At 35.6% G+C, this 23,162-nt stretch overlaps 1 protein-coding gene across 2 annotated transcripts; it reads left to right on the top strand.

Annotated features, from left to right (window-relative positions):
- The first annotated feature begins 18,177 nt into the window (after positions 1-18,177).
- On the top strand, positions 18,178-21,487 carry LOC131034888 (transcription termination factor MTERF2, chloroplastic). 2 transcript variants are annotated; one of them, XM_057966496.2, is made up of 2 exons: positions 18,178-19,453; positions 21,022-21,487. In XM_057966496.2, exon 1 carries the CDS (start codon positions 18,245-18,247, stop codon positions 19,370-19,372), a length of 1,128 nt encoding a protein of 375 aa, XP_057822479.2. In that variant the 5' UTR covers positions 18,178-18,244; the 3' UTR covers positions 19,373-19,453; positions 21,022-21,487. The 2 variants fall into 2 exon arrangements, with proteins under 2 accessions (XP_057822479.2, XP_057822478.2); XM_057966495.2 differs by having other exon boundaries at positions 18,178-19,529.
- Positions 21,488-23,162: the final 1,675 nt, after the last annotated feature.

Here is a 23,162-nt window from a genome sequence, read left to right as displayed (position 1 = left end):
TTCCTGCTGAAAAGAAATTACAATCATTTCATTCCTAATGGCCTTTTAGTTTGTTATTCTACTGCAACATCTTCTAACTGCTCTTGAACCTTTGCCTCTTGCACTGCATACTTGTTTTTCCATTCTTGGAACACGTCATCACTAGGCCAGGAGAAGTTAACAATTTTCTTCTTCAGTTTACTCAACCTTTTCCATGTATTTCTTAATTGCTTAACCTCTATCTCCAAAAAACCATAACATGACTTCATTTTCTCAATCTCTTCAATTGTTTGAATAAATAATGATGTGTCATTTGTATTGATGACTTCATTTATCCATTGAGACAAGTTGTATCCTAGCTCATCAAGCCATGCCTTTTCATCCTTCAACTGACTTGAGCTAACAAAACCCCTGAGAAACAACTCAAACTTATTGTTAGCATATTCCTTTCTATACAAGTTGGCCTTTCTCTCTACACCAGCTCTTCCTTCTGTTAACCTGGTCATTCCTTTCACTAACTCACAAGTGGACTTAATATTGGTATCAACCTCTGCTTCTTCATAAGATGAACACATAAGTTCTAAATCCACCTCCCTAGGCATCCGCTTATTCAAAATTGGCTCCAGAGTAGCCTTATCTTCTTTTAGATCAGTCAACAAATTCAAAATTCTTTTCATATAAATGTGCACAATAGGAACTCCTACTGTGTCAACAAACTTCAAGATTGTGCCTCTGACCTTTTCCTCATACTTATTTGCAAACAGGGCCTGAGCTTGCTTCAACTTTTCCACTTCATCTTGTATGGTCTCAGCTACTTGAAAACTAGACGTCATAGGAGAAGGGGGAAATTCAATGATTGGACTAGTGGATGGAGGTTTTGCTGGAGAGGAGGCAATCATTAAAGTAGAAGATTCACCTTTCTGGTATTGTCCAGCTAATTGATTCTTCAACTTGGCAATGGTGCTATCCCTGTGGGCTATCTCTCCTTTTGCCTCATTGTAAGCCTTTAGAACTGTCTCCAATTTTATTTGGAGATCAACCTTTTCTTTGGCTTCCTTGTCAACTACTGCTACATTGAATTTTGTTGATTCCAAAACTGTGCTGGCAGCTTCTACTACCCCTGTGTCCTGCACTCTTCTTACAATCATAACTCCTAGGTAGCTGGACCCCGAAGCGTCCTTCCTCTTTTTGCTATCATCCCTTCTTAGAGACCACATGACCAAAGCAACATGGTCCTTGTTGAATGTCACCCCTTCCAAGGGCTTTGTTTCTTTCCTAACTGCTTCAAGCACTAGTGCATCTACTATATCCCATTCAGGGAGAATTAGGACACTAGCTTTTGCTACCATTTCTCTTCCCTATTCAGGAGTAATAGTTTTAAACTCTGTCATCATTTCCTATTTTACTTCCTCCTCCATTGCAGATGCATCTTTGTGGGGTTGTTCATTTTTCCTCTTCTCACATCTTGCTTTGAATTTTTCTATATTTTGTTTCCAAACAAATTGCGTGAAAGATCCTGTTGTGACAAAATTATTATCAGCCAGGAATTCTTCACTAGCTTGTCTGATGATAGGATCTAACTCTTTTCCTTTGAACTCCTCTGCAATCAATTCCATTTTAGCACTGGGTGGCTCTTCAAGCATCCCTTCTTGTACTTCTTCCTAAGTATAAGCAATCTCCCCAAGACTTCCTAGCTGCAACAGTTGCTCAGCCGCTGCTTGTTCATCTCCCACATGGATTGGGGATTGGGATGGAGAGTATAAAGGCTCACCTATTTGCACCTCTTCTCCCACCCTTTGCCTCTTAGGGGAATCTTGGATTTCAACTACATCTTCCATCGCCCTTTTCCCTTTTGAAGTGGAAGACTCACCCCTGACTGGCACCAACACACTGTACTTTGGCTTCTTATGCATCACATACTCACCTAGAGGGATGGCCTTAGCAAAGGCAGGCTTGGCTAGAACCATCTTAGCCTTTTCAGGATCATTTTTCAATATAACTTCCCTCTTCTCCTTTAAGGTTTGCACTAAATCCTCAAAATAAAGAATCAAGAATTTAGCCTTCTCCTCAAAGGGAGTAAAACTAGATAAAGGGTCATAACCAATATCAAATTGGTGGATAAAATCAAGAGCCCTTTTATATGCTATCCACTTTTCCTTTCTCAATTCCTGCTCATCTAGGTTGAATTCATTTCTGATCAAATCCTCAAGAAAATGGAATTGATGTGGTCTACCTCTACATATGGCTCTCTTCTTGAACATACCATTAAAGAAGTATTCAGGGTTAGCAAACCTTGACACTGCAGTAGACAACTTGTATGGCTACAAGAAATCATCAAAATGTTTCCAACCACCCTTGGTGATTACAAATTGATGTGCAATGGTGACAGTAGGGAAAATTGTCCCTTTCCCTCTATTTGTTAATTATGCTTCTTGCAAACCTCTAATTTGCCTCAAGACCTCTACAATTCCTATCTTCAATGGGACTTGATAGGGGAGCAAATATGGGGTTCCGCTGAAACCATAAACTCTAAACATAGTAGAGACAAGGTACAAATATATATCTCCCCAGTTATGCACAATCTTGATGTCTTCAGCAAATTCCTTAGGCCTAAGGAATTCAAGGAGATCTTTAGGGATCCTTAGGTTTTGTGGCATAAGAGGATCCTAAGCCTAGATGCAAAACATCTATCAAACTTAAAGTAACTAGCATCCTCTCTATCCCAAGACAAAATTGTGCTCCACAATTGAATAGGCATCTCCTCATTATCCTTTTCCTTAATCGGGTCCATTTCATTAGCAAAATAATCAACACCTTTAAATAAAAACATGGTCATAAGAAGAGAATACAATCCAAAAGGTCTATCTACCTTAGCATTTTTCATCCCTATCAACCCTTCATGAATGGCATCAGTGAGATAAGGTGCAAAGTCAAAAGTTACTGCCAGAGATGGGTTCAAAATCTGTGCTAACATGAGCATATAATGGGTGGGCATGGTTGTTTCAACATCTTCACCAAAAATCTGACATAGGGACCAATACATCCCTTTAGCCCTCAAAGTAAAAATATTTAGAGAGAAGGGTTCCCTATTGGCATTACAATAGAAAGGCGATTGTTGGCATTTCAATAAGGATATTGAGAAGGTTGTTGGAGATTATTAATATAACTAAAGAAGGATGATTACTATCTTTATAATATAATTTTGTCATTGATGTCAAGAAATTGACTTTCTAATTCAGTATGATGTTGCCATATCTTGAGAAGTATGTATTGATGAGAATTAAGATGTCGGTAAGTGACACAGAAAGAATATGATGAATAAGGGGAGAAATAAGTTATTCACTGGGCAACTATTACTGAGTTAGACAATGATGAGATCATGTTGTTTTGATTGTTTTGATATCCTACATATGTTGTTGATTGTAAGGTTAATACTATACTATGTCACTGAGCAAAGAACCTAGTCGGTAAACCCTATGGAACCTAGTCGATAAACCCTAAGGTTATCGATATCGGTTAATGAAGGCAGAATGTCTACTGAGTAAAGTCTAGTATTTACCGAGTAACAACCGAGTTATGACAGATCGCATTGGATGGATAAAAGCATTATTTAATGAAGAATGTTGATGAGCTAGAGATGAATAGATGATTGGTATGCCATGCATGAAGTTTGTTAAGGATCTACGGCAATGGAAAATCAAGAGGAAGATCTACAACACAGATTGAACCGCAATAACCTAGCACAAGTTCCTAGGAAGGAATGCAAGTTCCAAGGCGAGGTAAAATGTTTTTAGATCAAAGGATACATTGAACCTAGTCAAGATTGATGATCTGATGGCCAAGATAGATCATGGGAAATGTGATCAAGGAGATTAAGTGGTTAGCAAATTGTTTATAAATAAGGAATTATTGATAAATAATGAATGCGGGCAAGTGTAAGCACAGGGATGCTACATAGTGATTACCGAGCATAGAAGCTTGAAGACCTGTTTGAATAACAGAGTAGGGAGCCCAACAGAGGGACAAGATAAGTCCTATGACAAGATTGTTTGAGGAAATAAGAATCTGCTTTAGCATTTTAGATGTGAAGTTGCAGATATATTTTTATTACTGTTATTTTGTAAAGTGTCAGAAAATCTCTTAACCGAGTGGACTTAACAGTCTTATTTGTAAATCCTCTAGCAAGGTGACATTCTAAATGAGTGTTTGAAATCCTTTGACAAGGTCACTTCTAACAAAGTGAAGATCCTAACAGATCTGAGGGAAATCCCTTAACTAGATCACATCTAGCAATGTGTTTGTAATCTTTAACAGGATTTGCTTTTAACCGAGCATACTCTAGAAGAGTATATTTCTTAGTGGGTCTGAAATCCCACAGTGGTTTTTCCCTATTTGGGTTTCCATGTTAAATCTGGTGTTATATGTGTTATGATGATTATGTGTTTATGAGTTAGCATGTTTAGCAGTTTTTGGTTATATTGTTGAAGTATAAGTTACCGAGGTTGAATCTGTTGATTTTATGGAAGATTAGGTTTGTATGATTCACCCCCCCCTCTCATCTTGTTAGCTGTTGGCATCAGTACTTTACATTTAGTATCAGAACTTAACATTCCCTAGTGCTAGGGCCTACAATAGTTAGTCCTATTTTGACAAAAAACTCTTTCAAAGGGCCACTCTTGAGGTGATCTCTCTACACATTATAGACCTGTGCAAGTGTTTAAAAATTGATGGGCTCTAAATAATTTGACACCTCACTGATTCTGAACACCTTCCTAAACTCATCATCATTTATCTCAATTAAAGATCCCCCATTTACATTTCTAACACACCTGGCAACATGATCATAGTTATTTGCAATTTGGGTTAACAGGTCCACATCCATGAAAACCCTAGGGACTATGAGCTTTCCAACATCTAACTCCCATATACTATTCATTGGAGCAAGGGCATTTCTCTGGCCAAATCCCACTTTGAAGAGTCTTAGACTTGATATCCCTATCTATGAATCCCTTAACCAGTTCCCTTTGTCATACAAACCATCACCAATTCTTAGATGGGGAGCCTTGGGCACTAATTCTTTTATTTTAGCAACAACATTAGTAGACATAGTTAATTGTTCTAAAAAGTCATCACAAATGGCTCTATCCTGATAATTAACCTTCCTTGTGAAATCTCTTCGCAGTGCCATCTTGGAATTATAGTTATTTCAATTAAAATTTAGACAGACTCCTAAGAAATCAAGCACCCAGTGATACCAATTCAAACTATAACTGTCAAGCAACATGCAGAAACTTACTTGTTGGTCTGAAGAAATTCGCTCTGTGCACTGATTCCTCTGCAAGACTCTTCGAAATGATGCCAAAGTTTCAGGTGATGTGAAGTTTACTACGGCAACTGAGCATTGAATAGAGACATTTAAGCCACATGCTTTGACAATTAATTCACAATTGAATTCAAAAAATGGCTCCAACAGACCGCAGAGAATTTTCTAAATGTCTTGCTTTTTGTTGCTTCATGAAGGATAAAACCCTCGCATCTTTTCATTGCGAAACAACGCCATCCATTAGATCCTGAAAAACATGTATGTTCTTCACCTTGCCTGGGTCATTCTGCTTAGAAACGAGCCCCGCCTTCCTTTCATTGTTTCGTGAAGCATAAACCTCATGCATCTTTTCCAAGTGAAACAACGCGGACCATTAGATCTTCTATCACCCGCTCGACCATTATTCCCCACAGTGATTGCTAGTCCTTTTAACTAACCGCATGAAACCGTCACCGCTAATGGTTTTCGTTGTTTCATGAAGGTTAATCACCTTGCATCTTCAACATGCAAAACAACGCACATCGTTGGATCTATTTTGAGATGCACGACCTTTAACACCCTTTAACCTTCAAAGTGGGCCCTCTACGCAAAATCCACTTGTCCTACTGATTTTCAACAAATAGCCTCCATGTGTCGGTCATTCATTCGCTCAGGAACTCTGTCGGATTCCACATATGAACCACCACGTGTATTGTTTAGCCGCTTAGTCAAACGGGCCCCTCACGATCCATTTGGAGCCACGTGTCCTACTGGCAGATCACCTTTTGCCTTACCTGACATCCAGTTGTATTGCCACTTCATCCGCCACGTAACTGCAAGCTCTTTTTTGCTACTTCACGAAAGGTAAACTTCGTGTCACTTTTGGTTGCAAAATAACGAGCACCGTTAAATCTTCTTGGAGATGCACTTTCTTTATCCTGCAAGCCATCCTTCCACTAGGCCCACTACCTTTTCGCTGCTTCATGAAAGGTAAACTCTGCACATCTCTACCATGTGAATCCACACACACCATTGGATCAACCAGAAGATGCACGATCCTTATGAGACCCGACAACGAAATAAAAACTTAGGAAAAGGCAAAAAAATAAAACATTAATAAAAACCTACCTACGGCAAAACTTAAAGGGGGGACCTCTTCACGACGGACCGACCCTTCCACTTAAGTGGAAAAAATAACAAGGAAATAGAACACAGGGATTTCAAGATAGAAGAGGGTAAATTTCAAAAACCCTAAACCTTTATACCAATAACTCTCAGAGGCAAAATGAAGTACTAAGCACAATTTTTTGCAAATTTTAGTGGATCAGAGAACAAAATCACCCAATAGTCAAAATAGTGATAACGGGGAGATAGTTAATTAATGAAATACATAACATCATCCTCTCTACAAATGTTTTGATGATTAAGATAGGCTCTAGGAGAATAAGGGGGATCTAGAGAGATGGAAACACTAATATTTTGATCTTGCCCCCCTTGTGATAGGGTATGTGTATGAGAAGAGGATGACACCATGTTTCTCTTCAATGCTTTCTCTCCATTAGAGAGATAATTGATAGGAGTATTAGCTCTTTCTTCATTCACATTAGATACCCCAGGAGAGGTACAAGTATTAGGTTTTTCATTAGCATCTCTAGGATTAGGATCTACAAAATCTTTTAGGTGATCTACATATGTAACACATTTCCCTAAAAATATCATCATAAGAAAACATGCACTATAGATGAAAGCTTTGAGATCCAATTGATTGAAAGGAAGTAATTTTAAAATTCTAAAAATGCAATGTGTCAAAGTGCTATGAATGAAAAGAAGCAATGTGAAATGAAAGAAACCATTATCTGGCACATGAGTATGATAAATGTAAGTGAAAAGCAATGTAATCATATGTGAAATAGAAAAAAAAATGTGATCTATCAATTACCATTATGAATATTGTAAAATCAGATATGAAAATTGATTTAACAAATTATGTAACCCACAAACCAAATTAATTAAAGTAAATTAGGGTTTTTGTGAATTAAACCTCTAAATTTATATAATTGAGTAAAATAAGATCTATGAATGAAAAATTGATGATTAGAATGTTCACAAATTAGATCTAAAAATAGTTAATCCAAATTAGACAAGTCACAAGCTCAATTTTAGAATTAAAAATTAGGGTTTTTGTTGATTTAACCTCTAAATTTATTAAATTTGATTGGAAATTATACTTGTAAATATAAATTTAAATTTGAAATTGTATAAAAACTCATATTTGACAACATAAATTAGAATTAAAAGTGTAAGGAGTCAGGTTCACCAAAATGTAATAGTGAAAAATTAGGGTTTCCACCCAATAAAGGAAGACACCACTAATTTAAGGCCTAGAGACCATTATATTAAAAGAGGAGTGAACCCAATAGATATAGCCACAAATCAACAAGAACAGGGCTGAGAATTCTTATTGGATTCACTTTCGGGGAAGTTTGATCCTCTTTTAAATTGAACTGTGAAAGTGTTGAAATTAGCGTAAATAAGTTGGAATTGAAGTACTTATGTGCAAAAAATGAGCTATAGTTGTCAAATCAAGCCAAAAACATGGATTTAATAAATATAGCAGTATTCGGATTTGTTCCTAGAAGGAGCTTCTAGAATGTTAGGACTAGAATGCCAGTCACTCTGGTCCTCCACACTTTTCATCGTCCAAAGGGAAACTTGATCATCTCTGTAAATAATGTCAATTTTGAAGATCACAACTGTGTACCTATTTCTGCGCATGCTAGAGAAGGGAAATAGGTTGGGAATAGGGGTTTTCCTAAGTCAAACCCAAGTGTAGGAATTAGCCTTGAATGAAATATTGCAAATACTGAAATAAATAATGAAACCTAGATATAACTCAAATCTGCAATTATTGATTGATGATGCTTTGCTTCTTGAATGTAATCACATATGTTGTATAAAATGGCATGAACATGACAAAAACCTAATCACACACACATGCTTGTATATGAATGATGTAATTTTTCTTCACAATGTTTGAATGAAGAATATGCAACCTTAAAGATCTTTAAAAATGTTTCATGATGAATGCTTCACAAATGCAAGAATGCTTTAGGTCGAATACTTGAATGGATCGATGAAATTAGGTTGATCAAATGTCTTTAAATATGAGATCCTAGGTCAATTTACCAATTAGGTTGACCTTCTATGGTCATGTTGAGCCATTTTTTCTAGAGAGATAGGTCTCATCCTCTACTTAAAAATAGGGCCCAATTGAGGTGGACTAGGGTATTGGACACTCTGGTCGTCCTCAATCAGGGACCATGATTTAGTCCCAAAGAGAAGGACACCCCTCAAGAGATTCATTTGGTAGGTGTACATGGCATCATAAATGGAGTTAAGGCACTGGACATACCCAGATAAAAGATGAGAGGGAGACACACTAAAGTAGGGGCACAAACATGAGGTGTAAATTGGCCTAGTGATAATTTATGATGCTAAAACCTTCCTTTGGTCACCTCTCCTCCTTCCAAAAAGGGCTTCTTCCTCTAGTTTGTTCTATTTATGGTCTCCTCTCAGTTCATTATGCCCACCTCTTTAAATCTCTTTGATTCTTGCTACGCCACATCCATTCTACATTCTTGATCAACTTTTCCTTGACCCTGAATGCAATTTGATAGGCTTCCTCTATGGTGGTCATTTAAAACAAACTTAATTCCTCTTGAATGTTGGTCCAAAATCTATTGATGTAATGTGCCACCTTATATCTTCGACATAGGCATTTATAGCTTCTAAATCCCTCATATTTATAGCACTTACTTGATGGCACTCAAAGGCATGATGTTTGACCTCCCTATGTTTGAAACATGTTCCGTGAAATGACTCCCAATCAAATATACTTTTAGTTCCTCAATATTCATTATACTAGTGATAGTCTTCCCTTTTCCTTTGGTTGCAGTAGGAATCTTTCCTAGCTCTCCTCTCTTCCTTGTGGGAAGGGTTCCTTCCTCTAGTTCAATCCATGTATGTTTCCTCTCAGTTCATTGTCCCCACCTCTCAAGATGTATCTAGTTCCTACTACCTAAAATTTGTTCTACCTTCCTAGCCAACTTCTCCTCGACCCCTAGTGCAAATTGATAGACTTCCTCCATGGTGGTCATCCACACTAGGCTTAATTCCTCTTGAATGTCAGTCTTAAGGCTATTAATGTAACATGTCACCTTCTCTCTTTCGATTTGATTGTGTCAAGTTTGAATGATCATTTTGTGGAACTCCTTAGTGTACTCCTTCACTGTTTTCTCTCTTTGCCGCAAATTTTGAAGCTTGTTCAACAATTCTAATGCATAGTCTATGGGTATGAATTAGCCCTTCAGTTTCATTACCAACTTATCCCATTTCATGATCCACTCCTTCCCTCTTCGATTTCAATTCATCGCCACTTCCTTCCACTAGATGGTGACATGTCCTTTCAGCTTGGTTTTGACAAACCTCCCTCACTTCAGATCTTCAATCTCTTGAAATTTGAAGTACTCCATATCATTTATCCAGAAAATTATCTCATCCAAATTTAAAATTCTAACATAACTTGGGATCTTGATCCTCGACCTCTTTCCAATCTCGGCAGTCACCTTAATCATCTTGATCTAATGTGACTCCTAGTCCTCTTGTCTTTATTCATTCAACTCTTGTATTATCAACTCTTCATCACCACTCTCCTCCTCTAGTCTCAAGTTTATTCCCTTCCTTCAATGTTCCTCAATGATGTATCCAGTTAGTTCTTCATTTCTCTCATCATGTTCATCATCTACTCCACTCTCTTGACAACATTGTTCATTACTAGCATCCTTCTTGGCAGAATTATAAATTTGAACTAGGTGTGATTGTCTCAATTCGACGATTTGGTTTAGGGTTGCAATTTCCTCTCTTTAGTGATTAGTTGACTACACCTATAACCTACCTCAATTCATGATCTGTCCACATTACGTATCTTCCAATAATCCTACCCCCTCAAGTGTGAATCTTGCCCTGATGCCATTTGATGTAGTCAAGGTTAGAGGGTTCAGAATGGATGTCCAACGTTGCAGCCAACAAACACAAAACCATAACAAATAACCGAATGTGGATAAGAACAAGAACTTCTATTAATGAACATAAAAATTACATACCTACAAACCTTTATATATTCCTTACATTTAGCGTAAATTGGCACCATGTGCAATCTCACAAGTTGCCATGGGCTTATTACAAAGATAAAAATAAATCAGAAGTTTCCCAAATCAATTGCTCCCTAGATACTACTCTAGAGCTACTACCTAGCTACTCTTTTTTTCTCTTTGAAGTGTTTATATATCAGGTTCCAACATCAAAATTGATCTGCATCAACGTCCTAGGCCGCATGGTTAATGTAATGTGCACAAATGCTCTAGATGCTTAGAGAGGGCCTAAAACTTGGGGTAGATAGGTGCAGACCTATCTAGGTGTTGTTTAGCCTTGTATCCATCACATGACATGATATGAAAGCTCTATGAAGTTCATAAAGGATTTGTATTATTTCAACATTAGGTTTGGCCTGAGATCCTCCAGGATGCCCTTGTATCAATCTTTTTTACCACAGAGGATGTTTTGTTCATGATTTTCTAGTCTTGGTTAACATTATTTGTGTTAACCATAGTTATAAAATTACCACCATTTTTATTAGTCAAATGTTTAATTAAAGGACTTATTTCAATCTCATTCTAGTATCCACTATATTCCCCTTGTTAGTTTTAATAGGACTGTAACTATTCAAGACAATATTTTGCCTAATTTTATTCATGGCTAGTTGTTGTGCATTTTTTATTCAATGTATCATTAGATTCCACCTCTTTGTTTCCTTTGAGGGTTTTCGGTTGATTAAGAAGGACTAGTAATTTTAATTCCTAAGTAACTAGAGGTGATAGGATTAGGTTTAATCTTTTCCAAATCACTAGTTAGGAGGCTAAAAGCATTTGTCAGAATAAGGTTAGAAGACAATCTTAGTAATTGATTAGTCAAATTCATCACTTCCACTAGTGCAACAGTAAAAGGGTTATCCCCACGTTTCTCATCTTGTTCAAGACACAAATATGGGTTTGAGTTATTAGAGGTAGCAACCTTGCTAGATGCATAGAGAACACAAGGTTTAATAGGCACCCCCTTTGAAACTGGGTCTCCTAAACTTTCATTTATAATCAGTTCACTACTAATGATTTGAGAAGCACTATCGTGACTAGCATTAGGACCACCAATGTCTATAGGGGCCCTAGGCCTTTTAGTGGTCATTTTAGACTAGGTGTAGGAGGGGATAGTTGCTAATTGTTTCTCTTTTAGTTTTGCATGAGTTGTGATTGCTACTATTTGACTGCATTTGTTGTTGTAGAAGTGAGTTTCGTGTTGTAGGTTAGTATTTTAAATTAATTTCAAATATGGAGAGATCTATTTTCTAATTTGGAGCAAATCAATGCTCGATAACATGGTTGAAGTTGTCGTTTTTGAGTGGATATTTCATATTGGTATTTTTTATTTTTTATGTTGTTTATGTTGGGGTTTGTTTCTACTATAGCAACATATTTTCATTTAATAAGTTATATTTTACTTACAAAAGAATTTCTAAAGTTTGTGAGTTAAATGTTGAAGATTCATTGTGTTCTTGTAGTGTTGATGGTGATAGTTTGTAAGCAGGTTTTTAGATATTGTCTTTCTTATTGCTATTGTAATTTTATATTGTTATTTTGAGCAAATCATGTGCTTGTAGATTATAGAAAAATGGGTAAACTTGTCATGGCGTGAGTTTGTTAAGGTGACCATGTTAATAAAAGCTCTTACCTTTTAGTGCAAATTTTACAATCATTTATATGTCAAAATATTTATATTAATTATTAACTGAAGAAGTTGAGGAAATACAACTTCAAAGATCCCAAGAACACCTACATGTAAATACCTGTCACAAGAGAAGAATGGAGGCACATAAAGCAAAAAACCATAAATGATTTGAAGAAGAAAATTATCATTCAGAAAGGGAATCAAATATGAAAAATACAATACAATCCTTATAAAAGGAAAATGTGCAACCTTAAAGAAACCCTAAAGGGATAATATGTATTTAATAATTAGAATAATTATTAAATACCTACCATACTATTAAATGCCTAAGTTTAGCTTAAGCGTAGAGTATAATAGACTAATAATTAAATAAATAATTATGATCTAATACATGATAACTCTAACACCCCCCCTTAAGATGAACTTAGGGAGTAGCTAAAAAACTAAATGTAGCAAGCAAAAAGCAACTACATGATGAAGGCAAATTTGGGTCTCATTCATGAACACTCACTTGACACACATCATGAGGCTAATGTAGTGGAAGGAAAAATCACATGACAAAGGTAGATGGAAAACAAAGGCAAACATCAACCCCCCCATGACACTTTATAATGGAGTGCATGTACAATAAGGCACAAGATGTGCAAGATCCCAAGTATACAATAGTGGCACTTTATCTCAATGCGTTTGCAAAAAAAAAATTACAAAATGATGTACAATGATCAGAAGAGACAGAAGACTAGAAATACAAAAATAACAACCAAAGACGAGACATCCTACTCAAAGAAAGAGATCCCAGGACCTGAAACATCCAAGATATTCACCAGAGTGCTGAAAAGCAAAAAACCTAAATAAAATGTACCTGAAGAAGAATTTGGAAAGAAAATTCATATGACTGAAAAGTGCACAAAACAAGATTTCCAACGATATAAAGTTTTTGAAAAACGGAGTTCACATGCTCAAATTATGTCTCCCTAAGTGCAAAAAGAAACTTCTAGCTTTTATAGCAAAAAAAAACCATCAAAAAAGAAAAAGAAAAATTTCAAACCTCTAGATCTGGATAGAGCTCGGAAAGAGCTTTCCAACGATATAAGATTTGTCGAAAAATGCTTTCGTAAGCCCAAGATATGGCAAAAAAATTGAAGCTGCTCTGGATGGGCCCAGAAGGGGCCTAAAGGCTGCCTACACAGTGCTGATGTCATCTAACTGTGAGCATAAATTTGACGGTCATATGGCCGTCACCACCAAAAAAACCAATTTGCTTGGAAAAACTTGCTGGAAAAAAAATCTGGTGCCTGCAAAAAAAATCCAATCGCCGGAAAGGACAAAGGAGAGGCCAGAAATAGGTCGAGGACTCTTGGGTGGCACGAGAGTGGTGCAGGGGTGGTGGTAGCGGGCGGCGGGCGGCAACTGGGCAATGGAGTAGGAGGCGATAGCCAGGCGGAGCAACGACTGGCGACGACTGGGCAACGGGCTGGCCCCGGGCAATGACCTAGCGAAGGGTGTTGGCGACAGGTGGCTCGCGGGGCGACGATGACTGTGACCGCCACGATAACTGTGAAGTGGTGGGGTTGGCAGTTTGAAGACTGTGGGCGATAAACCGCTAGGCTGGCCTCGATGGGTTACAGACCACTGATGGCTCGGTTGTGTCCAAATCGGCCTAGGCAAGCCGTAAAACTGCCAAAAAATATATATATTTTTTTCGATCTGCATACCCTGAGGCTATACGACCTGGGGCCTTAAAATTTTTGCCTCTTGAACACCTAACACCAAAATATATCAAATTTTATATCAAAATTTGTGGAATCGACCTCCTGAATCCAACCGTGAGGTCCTTTTGGCACCAAAATGTACCAAAAAATCAACTACCCCGAGAAATGGAAAAAAGGCAACTGCACAAACCCTCGAATACACAGATCTAAAGAACAAGGCCCAAAATCTCTCATGAAGAGAACAGGGGCATGCAGATCTGGAGCTCTGATACCATGAAGAAGTTGAAGAAATACAACTTCAGAGATCCCAAGAACACCTGCATGCAAATACCTGTCACAAGAGAAGAATGGAGGCACATAAAGCAAAAAAGCATAAATGCTCTGAAGAAGAAAATTATCATTCAGAAAGGGAATCGAATATGAAAAATACATTACAATTCTTATAGAAGGAAAATATGCAACCCTAAAGGGATAATATGTATTTAATAATTAGAATAATTATTAAATACCTACCATATTATTAAATGCTTAAGTTTAGCTTAAGCATAGAATATAATAGACTAATAATTAAATAAATAATTATTATCTAATACATGATAACTCCAATATTAACATAATGTTTTCAAAATAAACTCCACATAAAAAGAAAGAAATGCACTTATAGGTGTGATTGTAATGATTTTTTATTCAATAAAAAAAGATATGCTCTCATGAGAATTGTAAGCTTTAGATAGATGCATAAATATAAAATATAAAATATTTTAAAAAATTAATCTACCATTTCATCATTACAATGTATAGCAAATGCTCTTTTTGAAATTATTATTAGAAAATAATTAATTCAATAAAAAATATATTCTATAATTTTTTTAATGATTTTTTGAATAATGATAATTGTATGTAGTAAATATAATATAAGGTAAAATTAAATAATTTTAAGATTAAAAAAATAGTTTCAATTGATTCTCTCCACATTTATTCAAATAGCTATATTTGAGATATCTATACTAGTTTTAATATTGATTTTTAACAATGAATTGTATGTGATTTAATTTGGAGTATGCAACATTATTTGGAGTAACCTTAATTTCAATGATGATACAATGTAATGTCAAAAATTAAATGATTTCACTCAATTAATTTGACTTCTCACTTTGTTAGTTAAAGACTATTAATAACTTTATTTATTTATTTTAGTCATTATTATATTTATATTTCAATTAATTTTGAGAATAATAATAAATAAATATTTTACTTTTTTTAATTATTTATATTTTATATTAAATATTTTGTGTAGTCAATCGGTGCGTGCGATTAGAATTGGGTTAATATTGTCACCATTCTATGACACATTCATAGGCAAATGTACAATCAAAGTAAAATATGTACTCAAGTCCCTAGTGCCAAGCATATATATTTAGGCAAGACTTCTCGACTTCATTGATTAATAAATGAATCATACTAAATACTATACATGTGTACTGGGTTGAGGCATTGAATTAGCATTAGGATATTTTCCTTTGGATAAGACCACACAGTCTACACCACATTGTCCCTCCTAAACAACAATTTGCCTCACATGATTCATACGATAGGAATTAATTTAAATTAATAAAATAGATTTAGATATAATTAATGTTGATTCTACAATGGCTGGAGTACAATGGTGTGAGCATGTTAATGTTAACGTTTACTTTATATTTGACAACCATTCACATGCCAAAATATTAATGTTGATTTTAAACATAATATTTTCAAAATAAACGCCACATACAATAAAATATATACTTATCAAAATTACAAGTTTTAGATAGATATATAAATTAAAAAATGAAATATTTTTTTATAGAATTCTACAATTTCATAATTACAATATGTAGCAATTATTCTTTTTAAAATTATTAGTAGAAAATAACTAGTTCAATAAAAAATATTTTATAAATTTTTTTTAATGATTTTTTTGAATAATGATAAGAAGTTTAAAAATTAAAATAATTGCCCTACCAAAAAACAAATTAAATAAAAAAAATTGTATTAGCAAAAAGAAAATAATCGTTTTCATTTGTAGTAAATATAATTTAAAGTAAACTTAGAAATGGAGCTACTTCAGTATGTTTTCATTGCTAGGGTTTTTGAGAAATTGAGACTCCTGGTTGAGGGTTCACATTGAGGCTATTAGTCGAATGATCCTTTGTCTTTTGCACACACTGGGTGATCTTCCAACACTTTTGCAATTTCCTTTGGTAGGTGGCAAAGCGCGATGTTGGGGGATTGTTTGTTTCCCCATAGACATATGGTGAAAAAAGGGTAAATCTCTCACAATAGAAATTGCACAAATGGGATTCATGCATGCAGCTGGAAATGAGCATGCAATAGGGAAGTTGGAGTGCCAAAGAGGACTGATTTGGAGGCCATTTAGAGGCAAGGTTATATGGGCACAAGGGGAGAGAGGGAAAAGGGCAAGTAGAGGTTGTAAAGAGACAAGGGTTTCATAAAGAGGAAAGTTATAATAATGATTGTATTCTCGAAGGTGATAGCTTAAAAATGCCAAATCAGAATGCTAGTTCTATAACAATAATTCTAAATGAGAAGATGGAGCATGAAATGGTAGTAACTGAAAGACATTTTGCAAAATTGGGTTTAATAGGAAGATTCCGAGTTTTCTAGCCAAGCCTCAATGATTTAAACAAATGGATTTAAAAAATTTGGGGCCCTTCATTGAATAAGGATGTGCAAATCTATTCTGGTGCACAAGGGTTCTTCATGGTATTTTATGATGATATCCACGATAGAAACATGATCTTAAATGTGACTACTAGTGGACTTGGGAGGATAAGTACCAGTTGATGCTAAAACCCTAATACCTAGCTTTCAATCCTACCACTAAATCTTTTGAAAAATTCCTATTTGGGTAAGGCTCTCTGACCTTCTCTTGCAATATTGGTTTGATTCTTGTTTTGTGGTTTTAAGTAGCTCTTTGGGTAGATTCCTCATAGTAGATGAGGCCTCTTCAAATTTCACGCACACTGCATATGCTCACATCTTGGTGGAAATGGATTCTACCAAAGAATTTTTAGAGCAGGTCATATTGAAGTTGGCTAAAGGTTGTTGGACTCAACCTTCAGATTACAAAGGGACCCCATTTCGGTGTCATAGATGCTTTGAAATAAGGCATGTTGATGTTGTATGTGCTAAGCGAAAATCAGTCAAAAAGGAATCTTGGTGGAAAGAGGTTTCTACCACTCATTATCTGATGGAGAAGGATGAGATAAGGTAGGACAACAACTCAAAGGTAGAGATTGTCAAGGGTGCTTATAATGGAGTAATGCCTCAAGTGCTGCAGACCCCTAAGAGCAAGGGTTTGGGTTCAAACAAGGACAACGATATTGTTGAAATAGAGATAGAGAAAGTAGATAAACCTAAAACCTTAGGGTGTACGAAGTTAAAGGAAAAACAATCTTATTGAGAGAATAATGAGGTGAATCAACATACTATTTCGCAGGAGGTGATGGATGATGGAGATCAGGAGTGGGGATGGAATGTTGTGAAGGGGAGGAGGGATAAAAGACCACAAAAAGAAGGTTCTTGCAACATGCTCCTCCGATGCATACTAAAGCAATAGCAAAAACGAAGATGGAATGACGAGACCTGCTAATTGGGCTTTGTATGTTGTTGTATACTTTGGAGAGGTGGATCCCTATTTGTAGCCCCAACTGCTTCGTGCCAAGTTTGAAATCCCAACTAATTATAAAAAAACTAAAATACTAATTATCAATTAAAAAATAAGATAATTTAAAGTAAAATAAAATAATTAAGATAAATACAATAGTTTTAATTGCTATCTCTCGACATTTTTTAAATAGACGTATTTAAGATATCTATACTAGCTAATTAACAATTGAAATAATCAAATGTACAAATTTATCATTGATAATCCATAACAGTTCACACACATATACATACATACACACACAAGTTCAACATAAAACATCATAATCACAAAGTCCACCCTTTATCCAAATTACAATGAGACTACATAGCTTTAGAATTGTGTTCTTAGAGGGATGTTAGATGCACATAATTAAAACTTTTAAAAGTTGGTTCAAATTAAATTCTATTTGGGTACATCGAGATAGATTGTGAAATATGCAAAGAAATTATAACTTTATATGGCGAGAATTTTTCAACACAATTGTATAAATTTTTGTTAAAGATATTATATTTAATTTTGAAGATAATTTATTAGATATTTTGATAGCTTAAAATAGAATTTGAAATTTTTGAATTAGAAAATCAACTTAAAAGTAATATGAGATCATTTTTTATAATATGGTCATTAGAAGCCTCTTTATGTCACTAGAAGCCTCTTTATGTCAGATTACAACCCTATTGTTGCAGCAACTCCAGGAACATCATGTTACGCAGCAAACTGTTTATCATTCCATTCCATTTCCGCAATGCGTATTCCACCCTTACCAGTACCCATGCTTATTCGCAGAACCTCTTTTCACACTTTGCCTCCACCAAATTTAACATCTCTGCGGCCCACATCGCTCGGATGTTTAAGTGGGCTCCCCACTTGCAGAGGCTTCAAACCCTCGACAAGGTCGAGCAGTTTATTGATATGTTGAACAGATACGGCTGCTCTCAAGTCCAAATTGCCAAGATAATGATGACACGGCCGCAAATGATCAGCACAAGTGCAGAAAGAATATTTGAACCCAAAATCAAACTGCTGGAAGATTTCGGCTTTCAAGGTGAAACTCTGGCGAAGCTTTTGGCGAGCAATCCAAGCATCTTGAGCATCAGCCTTGAGAACGACCTTCTTCCCAAGATGGAGTTTCTTAAGAATCTATTTCAGTCCCAGGAGTTCCTCATCAAATCCCTGCTTAGAGCTCCCTCCATTTTCAGTTATAACCTGGAGAAAACCTTGAAGCCCTCGGTTGTTTTCTGGGAGAGATGGGGTTTTCAGGGCACGGAGCTCTTCCGACTCTTACGTAATAGACCGGACATTCTGCAACGCTCTTCTCTAACGCCTGCCCAAGTTGATCTCATTCGTGAGATTGGCGTCGGCAAAGAAAGCAAGGCGTACACATTTATTGTAGGTGTAGTAGCTATTAGCCGCATCGAAACGCTGAAGGCCAAGATAGAGAATCTCCAACTCTGCGGACTCTCGGCTGAAGAAACCTGGCAAGTATGTCGGCCTGCACCTCAAGTGCTTCTTTACTCCAAGGTGAGAGTTCGTGAAACGATGAACTTTGTAGTTAAAGACATGGAGCTCCCTGCAAATTATATAGTGAAGCACTCCTGCTTGTTGCATTTAAATTTGGAAAAGATTATGAGGCCCAGGTTTCTAGTTTGGCAGAAAATCAAAGCCATGAATGGCTCGAGCCTTTCTCTTTTGTCAGTATTGAAGATGTCAGAGGAAAGGTTTGTTAGAAATATTATCAGAGGACATCCTGAATCTACAACACTGTCGATGGTTTATGAAAATGCCATCTCTAAGGCCTCCAACCACACAAAGAGCTCAATCCAATGCTGATTTGTATTTTTGGGAAGGACACAGTGAGAGGCAGGCCCTCCTCGTCATGGTGTTGGCTTTGGGCATTTTGCATTTCTGGAGGTACGATATTCAACAGCACAAGCTACGTCCATATTCCCCTGCCCTGCATTCTGTGTCTGATTGTTCTTCAAGCAAGGTATGCATATTAGTTACTGACTTTTTAAGTGAGCTAATTGCTTTCACTACAGTCATTCAGTGTGATGTAATTGGTGACTATTTAATAAAAGTTTTGTTGCATGTGAAAGGCATTTCATTAATTCGCATCATTGTGTTTGGAATGAGGGTTATGCTAGAGGAAGGAGTGAACAGTTAAACATAATTTTCAGCAAACAAGTTTTCCAGCCTCCCAATATTTTCGGAAGCTGTAACCTTGAGTTTGATGCAGTATCATTTAGAATACCCGAGTCAATTTTTCTTAAGATTGTCATCTATGTCCTTCAAAGAAATTGTTAAAATCTGTACACAAGACCAGTAGGTTCTTCCATTTACAGTGGAAATTCATTAGCAGTTGGTTTTAATTATACATTTGGGGCTCCAGGTCATTTCAGGCCCTGACTAGGCAAACTTGCTTTTCAAAATAAATTGGATTTTTATGGATTCCAATTTAGGATAAGATCAATAATATATGAGTCAAATCTGTAAATTCTTTCAAAATGGTGGAGCAAGCTGGAAACTCCTAAATTTCAATGGACTACTCGCTGTCTTACATCTAGGACAAAATCAGTGGGAGGAATTGCGTATGAGCCAATGAATTTGTGGTCATTGATACATCAAACAAATTGCTCAGGGTTTAAAGAAGTTGATACTAGAAAAAGTGAATGCCATAAATGAAGATGAGGGTTTTAACCTTAAAAACCTGAAGGCTTTTAATAATGTCTTAAAAAAATGCTCTCAAGACTAATCAAATCTCAGACAAACTTTTCAGAGTAACATGGAAATGTAGAGGGCTTTCCAGATTTCTGTCAAACTCATTCAAGTTGACCTAGTCAGGGCAGAGAAACTCACTGCTACTGGCTTGGTTCGGTCTTTGTAAATTATGGTTTTAAGCATGCTACGATTTTCACTGTGAAATCCTGTAAGACCATACCAATTCATAATCGAGTAATACCTTTTAAATTAGTTCCCCTCTAGTCTACATACAGCCATCTAAAGCAGTATGACATGCATCTAAAATTGACAGTTATTTTCCTTTTCTTAACAAATAGTTTTATTTGTGTTTTAAATATCATAGCCTGTCTTCAAGATTGTATGAAACACAATTTTTTTTTGCCTTGTGCTTTCCTTTTTAGTGTGGAGGAAGCGGTTTTGGTTGAGTAGATTTGTTTTTGTTTTTGGAGAGAAAGTTTCTTTGTTTAGTGGGAAAAATCTTTGTTTCGGTGTGTTTGTGGTGTAATCTTTATTTCGTTGAATATGAAGGAATGATATAATTCATTATATCTTAACTGCACACTAAACTGCTTATAGCTCATGAGGGATTAATATATCTAAATCAGTTTCGAATGATATGACTCAGTTTTCTTGATATTTCTTGTTTCCTCTGCAGATTTGAGTTTCCTTATGTATTTTAATTCAACTTGTTTTTTTGGTCTTATGATGGACAAAGTATTCTGTACTGTTTTCATTTTCAGAGACAGGGTTTATTCCCAAGTTTTGTGTCTATGAGTTATGTTGGAGCCTGTTTGAGAGCCAAGGGAAGAGGAGTCTTGAAGATCTCTGCTGCGAAATTGTAATAATGGACGATTTGCTTTACCGCAACAAAATATTGGAAAATGACAGGCTGAGAAATCAGTTACATAGAATTTGTAGAGGAAGTGATGTAGCCCTCTAACACTTGGTGAAATTCAGACATGTTTGCTGATGTTGATACTGTTATTAATAATTGCTGAAAGATCTGTACCATACAAATTACAATGTATGGAAGTCTTGTCCTACGAGGATATCACCAAAAGATGGCATTTTGATTATAATACTAGAAAGATATAGAGACATCAAGTCATTATCCTATTGACAAACAGGATTCAAGCTTCATTGAACATTGTAATTTATGAAACAATCATTCAAACATGTTATAATATATTTAAATCTTTTTGTTTAGATGATTTGTAACGAATAAAATCAATTGCAGTTCACATAAGTTTGGATTAATTTGCCTTAAACATCTTCATGAGAAATCATGAATTGTGTTGTGAAATGGCTTAAATTTTTTATTCTATAAAGGAGCATCTATTTGACCTAAGATGCAAATAAAAAAGACACATGAAGAACCACATATGACCAAACCTAGAAACCCCACAACAAACCCAAACAAGGTTTTAAACAACAAAAAAAAATCAACCATAATAGTTCATTTATTGTATAAGTATACCATCCCAGCAATCGCATTTATATATCTCACATATCAAGTTGAATTGGTCCATGGAAGGAAAAATAATAATCTGAATATTCATAATTGTTTTGAAGTTTTTAATTTTATATGACAACTAAATGTTAAATTCTTTGTCTCCAATTGAATGGGGCCTTGGGAATCTTTGAGAGTTAATTGATAGTTATTTGACATTCTCTAGAGCATCTCTGGGATATTATCTTCTTACCATATTTGGTTGATAGTTACAATGCAGGACCAAATTCTAAATTCAAATTGTTTTCCCTCTCAAATCTTTGTGCAGGATTTTGGGTGCCCAATTTGGGCAACCAACATATGAAAGATGATAAATTCTCATTTGGGTTATTCATTATAATACAAAATATCTTCTCTAGAGCACTTGTGTTATGCACATCTTCCATGGACAAAAACTTGTTAAAGACTACAGTGAGTGGATGAACCCATTGATCGTCAGGATTAAGGGATGGAAACCTTTTGCTTTTTATAGGGAATTTCAATAAAAAATTGCATTGGAGTAGAAAGAATTTGATTGCTATCAATATTTTGTGATTTTTGTTGATTGCATTTCATAGATAAAGCTAAAGTGGGTAGTTTTTTGTATTATAGACAGTTTAACATAATATACGTCATAACGAGTTTCTCATGTCTGTACTAGACCACGAAGAGTTAGAAATGTATGCTACAGATATACATGGTTTTTACTCACATATGATAAAAACATGGTTTGTAGATTAAGGAAAGCCCTATATGGATTAAAACGGGCTTCTAGAGCTTGGTATGCAAGGTTGGATAAGTATCTTTTGAAATTTGATTTTACAAAAGGTAATGGTGACAGTAACTATATTACAAGATCACTAATGATGATATTCTGATTATTGAAGTATTTGTTGATGATATCATTTTTGGAGGTGAAGAAAAATTGTACATGAAATTCTCTAATAATATGAAGAATAAATTTGAAATGTCTATGATTGGAGAAATAATATTTTTTTTAGGTTTGCAAATTACTCAAGCTAACAAAGACATCTTTATTTGTCAAACTAAGTATCTAAGAGAATTATTGAAGAAGTTTGGTATGGAAAATTCCAAACCGGTTAATACTCCTATGGTTACAAGTGAAAAATTGTCAATTAAAGATGTATCCCCTCCAGTAAATCCTACAGGATATAAATCCATGATTGGTGGTTTGCTATATTTAACTCAAACTAGACCGAATATAATGAATGCAATTAGTATTGTATCAAGATATCAAAGTAATCCAAGAGAAAATCATGAAAGTGCAGTAAAAAGAATAACTCCAAGACTAAGCACATACCAATCAAATATAACTTTTTGAAGGAAAAGGTCTACGCAAAAGAAGTTAGATTGGTTTATGTGAACACTAAA

This window comes from Cryptomeria japonica, chromosome 10 (assembly GCF_030272615.1).
Source record: "Cryptomeria japonica chromosome 10, Sugi_1.0, whole genome shotgun sequence".
NCBI lineage: Eukaryota > Viridiplantae > Streptophyta > Pinopsida > Cupressales > Cupressaceae > Cryptomeria > Cryptomeria japonica.
This window is presented reverse-complemented; position numbering and strand designations above follow the sequence as displayed.

Excerpts from the sequence above, each read along its gene's own strand:
- LOC131034888 (XM_057966496.2), top strand. The coding sequence starts at position 18,245 with ATGTTACGCAGCAAACTGTTTATCATTCCATTCCATTTCCGCAATGCG.